This window comes from Chiloscyllium plagiosum, chromosome 25 (genome assembly GCF_004010195.1).
Source record: "Chiloscyllium plagiosum isolate BGI_BamShark_2017 chromosome 25, ASM401019v2, whole genome shotgun sequence".
Lineage (NCBI taxonomy): Eukaryota > Metazoa > Chordata > Chondrichthyes > Orectolobiformes > Hemiscylliidae > Chiloscyllium > Chiloscyllium plagiosum.
This window is the reverse complement of record NC_057734.1, coordinates 52450009-52462061: the sequence shown is the minus strand read 5'-3', so window position 1 is coordinate 52462061 and position 12053 is coordinate 52450009. Positions and strand designations below refer to the sequence as shown.

Here is a 12053-nt window from a genome sequence, read left to right as displayed (position 1 = left end):
AAATTGTCGATAATAAAAATGAGATTCCCTTTTATTCTTGACTATCTTTATTCATCCATTGTTCCTGAATCTTACCAACCTTACCCTTCACTCTAACAGGAACATAATGCCTCTGAACTCTTGTCATCACACCCTTGAAAGCCTCCCACTTGTTATATGCCACTTGCCTGGATGGATTCAGCTCCAAGAACACTCAAAAAGCTCGACCCTCGCTAAGACTTAATCCGCACCCCATCCATCACCAGTGTTTAGTTGATGCCATGAATGGTATTTCAAGATGCACTGCAGCAACTCATTAAAGTTTTTTTTTCAACAGCACCTATCCTATCTCTCTCAGTTAGAAGGACAAGAACAGCACATACATGACAACACCATCATCCACATGTTTGTCTCCAAGCCCCATACCAACCTGACTTGGAAATATATTGCTGTTCCCTCACTGTCACTGGAAAAAGTTCTGGAACTCTATCTCTCACATTATGGTGGATGTCCATACACCACATGAACTCTGGTAGTTCAAGAATGCAGCTCACCACCACTTCTCAAGGCCTATTAGGGATGGGGAATAAATATCAATAAACCATCAATGTCCATATCCCAGAAACAAGCATTAAAAGAAAAAATCAGCATGCACAATTAAATAACTCCACAGATGCCAGTATCCCGCGACCAAGTCACCCTTTATTTATAATTGGAAAATCCTTGACACTGTTCCAGCTTCCTCAGATCCAACTCTCAGAATAAACAGAACCTGTGACAGTCCTGTTTATAGCTGTCAGCTAGGACTCCCTGATTGGACTAAATTAACAGTCCCAGTCAGGGAACTGATTTTCTATAAGGTCCACTTGGTTGACCTTGTTACAATCACTACACACAATGATTTACTTCAGTATAGATCATCCCGCCTTGCTTATTAATGACAGGAGTGGTATGATGGCAGGAGGACTGGAGTGTGTTATCAACTCCAGGAAATACATCTTCACTTAAATTGAGTTTCCTTTAATGTTTTGGTTTGAGGAGGTTAGTAGCGCCCTTTCAAATGGGACACTTAATCGTTAATCGATGATTTAACAGAGCTATTAAGGAACTGTTACCAATCCAATTATAAGATCACAGTACAATCAAAGTCACTATGGTCATGCAGAAGGAACAACTGATAAACTTCTTAGAGTCATTTTTAGGATGTAACCAGTAAGGTAGATAAAGAAGATCCTAAGGTTAGATGCACTTCAGATACCTGAATTTCCAAAGATAGTTGATAACTTTGAGAGTGCACAAAAATCAGTGCCTCAGATATCACAATCCACATTAATGGGACCAAGCTTAATATAACCAAGTTTACTGATGATGGGGATGTAAATTGTGAGGAGGACACAAAAATGCTGCAATGAGATTTATACAGTTTAAGATTTTTTAGCTACTTATTTTTGGTAGTAGATTAGAAAATCAATACTTCTGAAGAAGGCCAGAAACTTGCAAATGTTGATTTCAGAGAGATTTGGTTGTACTCAGCAAGAAACACAAAGTTAGCTTGACACCATCCAGGTCAAACCAGCCATTTGACAGCACCATATCCTCATGCATTCACTCACTCTACCAACACTCAGTGTAATAGTGTTTACCAGCAACAAGATTCACAGCAGAAATTCACAAAGACTCATTAGAAAACACCTTCCAAACCTATGACCACTACCATGTAAAACGTTAAAGGCAGACAATATTGGGAACACCTCCAAGCCATTTACCATCCTGACTTGGAAATATATTCCCATTCCTTCAATAACACTGAGTCAAAACCCTGGAATTCCCTCCGGAACACATCAAATGGATGCAGTGTTCCTTCTCAAGAGCAACTAGGGCTGGGCAATAAATGCTAGCCCAGCCAACGAAAACCATGCTCTCTGAATGAATAAAGCAAGAAGTGTGAAATTATAGCAAGAAATTAGGAAGCCAAGCAACAGCTTGTTGTAAGATAACTGGAGCACAAGAACAAGCATATCTTGCTACAGTTTTGTAGGGATTTGATGCAAGCACAGCTGGGGTACTGTGCATAGCTTTCATCTCTATACCTTAAGATAAATATACTTGATTCGGAGATAAACAGTAAAGATTTGGCTATCTCTGGGACTCGTTCCAAGCATGTGGGTTTGTTTGACATTAGGAGTAAGTTCCTCTGGAATTTAAAAGAATAACATAATCTGATTGAAACATATAATATTCTGAAGGGGCTTGACAGCGTAAATACCATCAAGATATTTTTCTACAAAGGCTCCTCCTACAGTGTTCTCAATGGCTACTTTTCCAGTTTCAACAACTCCTTTATTAGCTGATGCAGACACAAACTAACGATATCATGTGATGATGCTGTCACTTTAAAAAGGTTATTTGTTCCTGGGTTTTTTTTAAAGCGAGGTTGTCAAGGCGGAAGTGCTGAACTAGCTACTAGAAACAGCTGAAGTAAATAACTTAGCAGGCCTTTAGGTTTTGTTTTTAAAAGGTTGGAACAATGGAAACAGCTTGAATGGAAGTGGCCAGTTCTCACAGACCAGCCTTTCTCATTTTGTTTTAACTTTAACAGTCAGAAGCTGTTTGGGGTCCCAGAAGAATTGGAGCTTCAGTGAATGATTCCAAGCTGCTACTTTCTCTGAAATCTCTCGATGTTGTTTCCTCTTGGTTTGGTCAACTGCATGTAAGAATCTGTGTCTGAATTTACCTTTTTGCCAAGGGGTGTGTTTATAGGACATAGAACATTACAGCGAAGAACAGGCCCTTTGGCCCTTGATGTTGCACCAACCTGTGAAAACAATCTGAAGCCCATCTAACCTACACTATTCCCTTTTTATCCATATGTCTATCCAATGACCATTTAAATGCCCTTAAAGTTGGCGAGTCCACTATTGTTGCAGACAGGCCATTCCATGGCATTACTGAGTCAAGACACTACCTCTGACATCTATCCTATATCTATCAATCCCAATTTAAAGTTTTGTCCCCTCATGCTAGTCATCACCATCCGAGGGAAAAGGCTCTTACTGTCCACCTTATCTAACCCTTTGATTATCTTATCGCTGTTCATCCACAATACCAAGAATCTTACCTTGATTTGGAGATGCCGGTGTTGGACGGGGGTGTACGAAGTTAAAAATCACACAACACCAGGTTATAGTCCAACAGGTTTAATTGGAAGCACGCTAGCTTTCGGAGCGACGCTCCTTCATCTATCATAGTCTATCACTATCACCTGATGAAGGAGCGTCGCTCTGAAAACTAGTGTGCTTCCAATTAAACCTGTTGGACTATAACCTGGTGTTGTGTGATTTTTAACTAAGAATCTTACCATTAGTCCAGTACTCTGCATTCATCCATTGCCACTCCCTTACCACCCGACACCTGGAGGAAGAACACCTCATCTTCCACCTCTGGACCCTCCAACCCATGGCATCAATGTGGACTTCACCAGTTTCCTCATTTCCCCTCCCCACACCTTATCCAAGTTCCAACCTTACACCTGAGCACTGTCCTCATGACCTGTCCCACCTGTCAATTTTCCTTTCCACCTATCTGCTCCACTCTCCTCTCAGACCTATCACCTTTACCCCCACCTCCATCCACCTACTGCACTCTCAGCTACCTTCTCCCCAGCCCCACCCCACCCCTTCCATTTATCTCTCTATTCCTCCTGAGGCTCCCAGCCTCATTCCTGATGATGGACTTTTGCCCGAAACATCGATTTTTCTGCTCCTTGGATGCTGCCTGACCTACTGTACTTTTCCAGCACAACTCTATTCTTGACTGTAATCTCCAGCATCTGCAGTACCCACCTCCATCTTTCAAATTTACCAACCCATCTTTCTACGCTCTCATCCAGGTCATTTATAAAAATGAAAAACAGCAGTGGACCCAAAACAGATCATTGTGGCAAATTTCTACAAACACACCATCCTAAACACAACCTCTGCAGACTGGGTTGGTCATAGCTTAATACCCTTTTAACTCCATACCAGGGTTCAAACTCAGATTTAAAGTTTAACAATTGACAACATTTTCCCTGTACAGTAGTCCCCCGTACCTGCTGGGGATACGTTCCATGACCTACCATGGAAACCCAAAACTGCAGGTAGGAGCGAACCCATTCATTTCAATGGGAAATGTACCATCCCGGCAGCTCCCTGGGTCCCTAGTTCCAGAACGTTCCATTTTACATGTTTGGCCCGTAGTAGACCTCAAGTTTGTGCATGGAATACTAGTACTTAGTTCTTCACCAAGTCACACAGTATCCCACATATTGGTAAGAGACCACATTTTTGCTTTATTGGGTCTATAAGGTGAAACGGAACAAAAACAGAAATTGCTGTTGAAACTTAGCATGGCCAACAGTGTCTGTGGGAAGAAAGCAGAGTTATTGTTCTGAGTCTAGTGACTCTTCTTCAGGACTGATAGCACCTAGAAAAACATGTACACCTTTGGACTGTGGGAGGAACCTGGAGCACCCAGCAGTAACATGTAGAACGTGCAAACTCCACACAGGCAGTCACACAAGGCTGGAATCAAATCCACGTCCCTGGCATTGCGAGGCAACATGCTAATCACTGAGCAATTGTGCTCCTCCACTGGGGAGCAGCTCCTTACAACTTCTATTCCAGGTTAGGGAAGGGACAGAAAGGAGGGAGAGGTGTATGGATGGGTGCAGATGGCACCCAATGAGAGACAGAGAGAGAGAGAGGGAGAGCTGAAAGGGGTAGATGAACATGGTGACTGTGGATAGCAGGCCAGGATAAAAGAGTAGCTGAATAAATAATAATCAGGGCTGAGATTAGTAGAGAATTTTGCTTCCAATTTCAACCTGTCGTCATCTTCATCTTGTCCACCTCTGAATCTTCCCTTGACATCATTTTCTGATTCTGGGGATTGGCGGGCGACTGATATCCATTACAAACAGACCAACTCCCACAGCTACCCAGAGTAGTGTATACATCCTCATACGTTGCTTCCTGTAATAATTCCATTCCATTCTCCGAGTTTCTTCATCTCTGTTGTATCTCTTCTGGTGATGCATGGTGGCCTCAGAAAAATCCACCTTTTTCCTCAACTAGGATTCCCAGCTACCATAGTCAAAAGGGCCCTTAGTTGTATCCAGCCCATTTCCCACACATCTGTCCTCAGCTATGCGCCTTCCCACATCAGTGATAGAATCCCCCTGGTTCTCACTTACTATCCCATCAATGTGCATATCCAAAGGATTGCAAGACACTATTTCCGTAACCTCCAATGGGATGCCACATCAGACACATATCCTAGTTGCCTCCTTTGACAGCTTTCCACAGGGATTGTTCCCTCCGGACTACTTCTCCTCCATCCCCAGTGCCTTCCCACACACCCATGGTACCTTCCCATGTAATTGCAGAAGATGCAAGGGGTAAATGTAGGGAAATGGGTTTGGTGAGTTGTGCTTCGGCGGGTAGGTGTGAACTTGTTGGGCCGAAGGACCTGTTTCCACACTTATTAACCTAATCTAATCTAATCTGTCCATTTACTTCCTTCCTTGTCACCATCCAAGGGTTAGACTTCCAGGTGAAGCAGCTATTTACCTGCATTTCATTCCATCTAGTCTACTATATTCGCTGCTGTATTCAAAGTGGTCCCCCTATATGTGCAAAACACCTATGTTCTGTCTGAAAAAATGATCCAGAGCTTCCAGTCATCTGCCACACCAACACACCAAGTGATCCCACACCGACATTTCCAGGCCTGCTTCAGTGCTTCAGCAAGGCTCAGTGCAAGCTCGAGGAACAGCATCTCATTTCCATTTGGAGATCCTGCAGCTTCTGACACTCAACAGGTCAATAACTGTACAGCCTGATTCCATCCTTCTATGTATTTTTACTGACAGGCACACCTGGCCACGTTATGACACTGGTTATGTTTAGCACAGCCAATCTATTTTCACCAAATCCCAGACCTATTATCACATTGCATAGTTTGCTTTCAGCATTAGCTACTCATGCTCTGATACTCTCAGCTCTCACTATCAATTATTCAGCTTTTCTTCTGTCTTGGCCTGCCATCCATGATCCCCTCATTTATTCACCCCTTCCATATCTATCTCTCTTTACCTATCTGCTCACCTCTTCTTTTCCTCATCCCTTCCTCAACCCCAGCTTTAGCATAAATATCAGTTTTTCCTAGCTGCTATCAGCTCTGAAGAAGAGTCACTCGACTTGAAATGTCAACTTTGCTTTCTTCCACAAATGCTGCCAAGATGAAAATCAGCAATTTATGATTTTGTTTCAGATCTCCAGCATCTGCAATTCTTTGTTTTATTTTAGCTGAAATGGAAGTTGGATGGCTGGATAACTGAAATACCAGAAGAGATTTGCAATTTGAAAATAAAGTACTACATATTTTTGAGCTGTGCTTTTTGAAGTAGCAAGGGAGAGAATGAGATTAAGTGGCACTGAGTCTTTTGAGTTGAGTACATTCAGCCTGTCAACAGTCTTCTGTCTGGTTAAACTACAGAGTATTAAGAGCTGTAAGCACCAGGGCATCAGGAGAGTAAAATTCAGAGGCTGCAAAGAGAAAGTGCTCCCCCTCTCTCTTACTCGCGCTCTCTTTCAATGTGGGAAATAGACTGTCAAACCAAGGAAGTTTAAAAACAATTCTGAAAAAGACCGAGGTTCACCTCGTCAACCACTAAATTGAAAAATGACCATCACCCTAAGATGATGCATCATCATTGCTCAACTCAAAAAAAATGATAACTTTCCACTTTGTGGTCTGGACTTCTGATCTTCAAAAGTTTGTTTATTCTATATTATTTTCTACTCATAGTGTATGTGTTAAACCATTTGTATTTTGTCTGTCTTAATTGTGACTGAATGTGTGCGTGTATGGGGCTTGCAAGGGGTATACATAATAATCAATTAGACATTCTTTTCTCACTCTTGTTAAAGTTACCTGTGTCACAATGAATAGAGTTTTTTTTCTGTTAGTGATGAAACCTGGTGTGAACTTTTGTCCTGATCAGCAGCCAATCAGACAAATGGTAATTTTGGTGGCCTTTTTGGGTTTTTATACATTTATATATTTGGGACCACTTACAGAACAGTGGGACATGATTATCAACACAATCTTCCCAGTTAAATCATAACACCATATTTAATCATTCCTCCATAGTAACTGGATTAAATTATTTGAGTCTTTTATGTAGACATTACTTCATGGAAAGCAGATGTAATCTGTATACAGGTTTTGTTGCTCATCCCTAACTGCCCTTGAACTGAATGGTTTGCTAGTCGTAGAGAAGGTGGTAGCATTGTGGTAATGTCTCTGCATTGGTAATCTGGGGAGCTGAGCTCACTCTCTGGGAATATCGGTTTAAATCCTCTGAAATTGCTGAGCAAAGTACTCAGGTCAAGGCCAGTTAGGAGTGAGTAAATAATGCTGGCCTTATCTACAAGATGTACATCCAATGAATGATAATATTCAGGTTTGGGCTAAGTCAGAACTTCACCTGATAAAGGAGCAGTGCTCCCAATGTTTGTGATTTCAAATAAACCTGTTGGACTAGAACCTGGTGTCATGTGACTTCTGAGTTTGTCCACCCTGGTTCAACATCGGCACCTCCACATCAGGTTTGGGCTGACAAGTACCAAACAATACTATTTACAACAGAAGAAAATATAAGCATTGCCCCCTGACATTCAATGCCATTACCATTGCTGAATCCTCATTATCAACATTCTGAGGGAAACTCAACTGAACCAGTTATGTATATACTGTAGCGACAAGAGTAGGTCAGAGACTAGAAATTCTGCAGTAAGTAACTCACCTCTTGACTTGAAAGCCTGTTCATTATTTACAAGCCACAAGCCAGGAGTGTGGCGGAATACCCTCCACTTGCCAAGATGAGCATAGCACCAACAGAATGCAAGAAGTTCAAGGTCAAAGCAGCATGCTTGTTTGGCACCCTATCCATAAATATTTATTCCTCCCTTCACTGACGTTCAGTTGTAACAGTACGTACCATCTACAAGAAATACTGCAGAAATTCATCCAAGCTCCTTCGATATGCACAAACTAGCATCTAGAAGGAACAAGGGCAGCAGCTACACTACTACCTACAAGCCATTCACCAACTTGATTTGGAACTATATTGCCACTCTTTCACTGTCACTGGTTCAAAGTCCTGGAACTCCCTCCCTGAAGGCATTGTAAGTGTACTGCAGCACTTCAAGGCACCACCTTCAAAGGCAAACTAGGAATGGGCAATACATGCCAACGCAGAAGTGACACCCAATACAAAAATAAAAATGATTTCAGAGGGTCTGGAGTCACATGCAGCCTGGACCAAAGGATGACAGATTTAATTCCTAAAGTGAAACAGATAAGTTTTTATGACAGTGGTTGCTTCTTAGCACCATTACTGATCCTAGCTCTCAATTCCAGATTTGTTAATTTAAATTCCACCAGCTGTTATTATGTGAATTGCACCCATGCCACCAGAATGTTAGCCCAGAGACTCAAGCACATAATCCTGGCTGGCATTTTTACATTTTACTGAGGGATTGTCTGACCATTGCCTTTCACAAGGCATTAAACTGAAGATGCTGAAGCCTCGCTTATCCTGTCCGACACAATTCTGAAACACAACGGAGTTATCATCCTGTCCATATTTATTCCTCAACTATCATCACTGAAAACAATGGATAAAGCTTTGCTGTAAAGTGCTTTGGGACCCAGGCTGAATCTCAGTTCACATCCACGTCCATCCCCATGTTACTCTGTTTAAACACCCAAAACACACACACCTTGATTAGCCCGTTTGAGCTGTTCGATTTCCTGGTGTAGTTTGCCCAGTGTTTCCGAGTGCTGTTCCTGCAGGAATTTCAGATTCTTTTCCAAGGTGACTACCCGCAGGTTGGGATCCACATCCCGCTGCTCGTACAGGGGGCTGAGCTGGTGCGGGACCTCACTTTTGGGTGTCTTTGCATTGGGTGACAAGGGCAGGTGCTTGACATTGTCCTGGAAGAAGGAGCGGGGATAGCGGCTCTTCTGGACGGTCCCTACCCGGGACCACTGGGGCAGGTTACGGAGTGGGGGAAGGCTGGCACTCGACATGTGCCCCGGGGAGAGGGCTTCCATCAAATCCCCGCTGCACGGCAGTAACTCAGACCTAGCCAAGTCTGAAATTTATATATAAATAATTTTTTTTAAAAACTCTGATGTGTTTTTTCTTCCCTTTCAGATCATTCAATCTGCGCTGGAGAACAAATGCAAGCTCTGAGTTGGACTATTACTGGGCTTTGGTGAAGTCGCTGCTCTGAGGCCAACTCAGCTTTCCTTAACCTTCCCAAACAGTAAATAATCCACTGGGTTCTCAGAGGCAAGGGTGCTAAGTCCTCCCTGAATTGCTGCCGTGGATCCAATGCAGTGTCCTGCTGCCTTCTCTCAGAGCTTCTACGACTACACTCGCAGCCGTGTTCCCCGTTGGCCATACAAGTTCTTGGCGCTGCTCTCAATGTTTCTGCCCCATGGGCAGTGGCCGGGCCACATCTCTATTTCTGAAATCTCCAATCCGATTACTGCAGGAGAGGAAAGGCAAAGAATCAATGAGGGGAAAGGAAGGCAATGGGATGATCAAGCAAGTGGGCTAGTGTTTCTCATTCATTTATTCATTCCAGAGACACAGTTGTTGAACTTGAGCCTGAACACACTTAGCTACCTTAGAACATAGCAGCAAAAAAAGAGTTAAGGGGAAAGTGCGCCTTACAGGTAGCAAGAGGATTGAAGGGAGAGTGGACCTTATAGGAAACAAAAGGCGATTCAAGGACAGCACTGACCAAAGGCAAGAGGTGGAAATATTGAGGGGAGAGGGGGGGAAAACAGCTTGGTCACAAACCTAGTTTTGTACAAGGTGATGTTGGATAACATTCGGAGGTTTTTGTGGTAAGTTTGCAGATGACAGCAAAATTGGAGGTGAAGTGGACAGTGAAAAACGTTACCTCTGACTGTAATGGGATCTTGATCAGATGAAGTTTAATTTAGATAAATACAAAGTGCTGCATTTTGGGGGGACACCAATATTCTGGCAGGGTGGTTTAATAGTTCAACTTGAGAAGGTTTAAACTAGTGTGGCAGGAGGATGGGACCCAGACGAGGAGGTCAGTAAGAATAGGGACTGGGGATGACCTTAATACTTAGGCAAATGTAGCTAACAGAAAGAGCAGTCAGGCAGAGGTTGTTGGTCTCAGCATAACTGGAGGCTTGGACTGTATTTGCTTCAATGCAAGAAGTATAACAGGTAAGGAGGATAAACTTAGATTAATGCATTAATGTTGTGGTTGTTCAGTCATGATTGAAACTGGGACAGAAGTGGCAGCTTAATGTTCTGGGATATCAATGTCTTAGACAAGACAGAGGAAGAAGCAAAAAGATGAGGGAGTTGTATTACTGGTTTGGGAGCATATTACAGCTGTGTTGAAGAAGGACACCCTGGACAGATCTTGCAGCAAGACATTGTGGGTACAGGAAACAGTGAGGTCTGCAGATGCTGGAGATCAGAGTTGAGAGTGTGTTGCTAAAAAGCACAGCAGGTCAGGCAGCATCCGAGGAGCAGGAAAATTGACGTTTCAAGCCATAGCCCTTCATCAGGAGCTGTGCGTACAGCTCAGGAATAGGAATGGTGCAATCTCAATGCTGCAATTGTACTACAGACCTCCCACCTCAATGGGAGAAGATATGTAGTCAGATTCTGGAAAGGGGTAAAAACAACAGCGTTGTTATGGTGGCTGACTTTAACTTCCCCCACATTGACTGGGACTGCCTTAGTGCTGGGGATTTGGATGGGGACCAATTTATTAGTGTGCTTAGGAGGGTTCTTTGAAACAGTATGTGGATAGTGCAACAAGGGAGGGGGTCACACTGATCTGATACTGAGAAATGTGCCTAGCCAAGTAATCAAAATTTCAGTTGGGGAGCATTTTGGGAATAGTGAACAGTACGTTTTCGGATACTTGTGGATAAGGATAAGAGTGGACCTCGGATGAAGGTGTTAAATTGGGGGAAGGCCAACTATAACAAAATTAGGTAAGAATTGGAGAATGTGGATTGGGAGCGACTGTCTGAGAGTAAATCCACATCTGATGCGCAACAGTCTTTTAAAGATCAGTTGAATAGAACGCAGGACAGGTACATTCCTGTGACAATGAATAACAGGATGGAGGGATTCGGGAACCTTGGATGATTGTGGAAATTATCAGCTTAGTCAAAAAGACTTAGTTGCCTAAGTCTAGGCAACTAAAAACAACAGAGTCCGTGAAGAATATAGAGGAAGTAGGAAGGAGCTCAAAGGGGGAGTTAGGAGGGCTAAAGATGCTATGAAATGTCACTGGCCAGCAGGGTAAAGAAGGATCCCAAGGCATTTTATACATATAATAGGAACAAGAAGGTGATTAGGGAACGAGTAGGCTCACTCAAGGATAAAAGAGGGAGATTATGTGTGGAGCCAGAGAAAATCTGTGACATCCTTAATGAGTACTTTACAATGGTATTCACCAAAGGCCACGTGGGATATTGAGGTTAGAGAAAGGTGTGTGAATACTCTTGAGCAGGTCAACATAATGAAGGAGGAACTATTGGACCTCTTGAAATGTATTAAGGTAAACAAGCCCCGTGTCTGCGTGGGTTTCCTCCGGGTGCTCCGGTTTCCTCCCACAATCCAAAGATGTGCAGGCCATGCTAAATTGCCCGTAGTGTTAGGTAAGGGGTAAATGTGTGGGTGGGTTGCGCTTCGGCGGGGCGGTGTGGATTTGTTGGGCCGAAGGGCCTGTTTCCACACTGTAAGTAATCTAATCTAATCTAATCTAAGCCCCGAGAGCCAGGTGGGATCTATCCCAGGTTACTGAGGGAGGGAATAGCTGTGGCCTGAGCAGGTATCTTTACATCCTCTTTCGCCTTAGGCCGAGGTGCCAGAGAATTGCAGAATGGCCAATATCGTTCCTTTGTTTAAGAAAGGAAACAGAGATAACCCAGATAATTACAGACCAGTAAGCCTG

At 43.2% G+C, this 12053-nt stretch overlaps 1 protein-coding gene across 1 annotated transcript in view; it reads right to left on the bottom strand.

The window, feature by feature from the left end:
* Nucleotides 1–12053, bottom strand: part of LOC122562885 (coiled-coil domain-containing protein 74B-like) — a 50251-nt gene that overhangs the window by 35141 nt on the left and 3057 nt on the right. The window contains exon 2 of the mRNA XM_043716208.1: nucleotides 8808–9581. Within this exon, the coding sequence (XP_043572143.1) occupies nucleotides 8808–9141 (334 nt within the window). The 5' untranslated portion in view covers nucleotides 9142–9581. The remainder of the gene's footprint in view (nucleotides 1–8807; nucleotides 9582–12053) is intronic.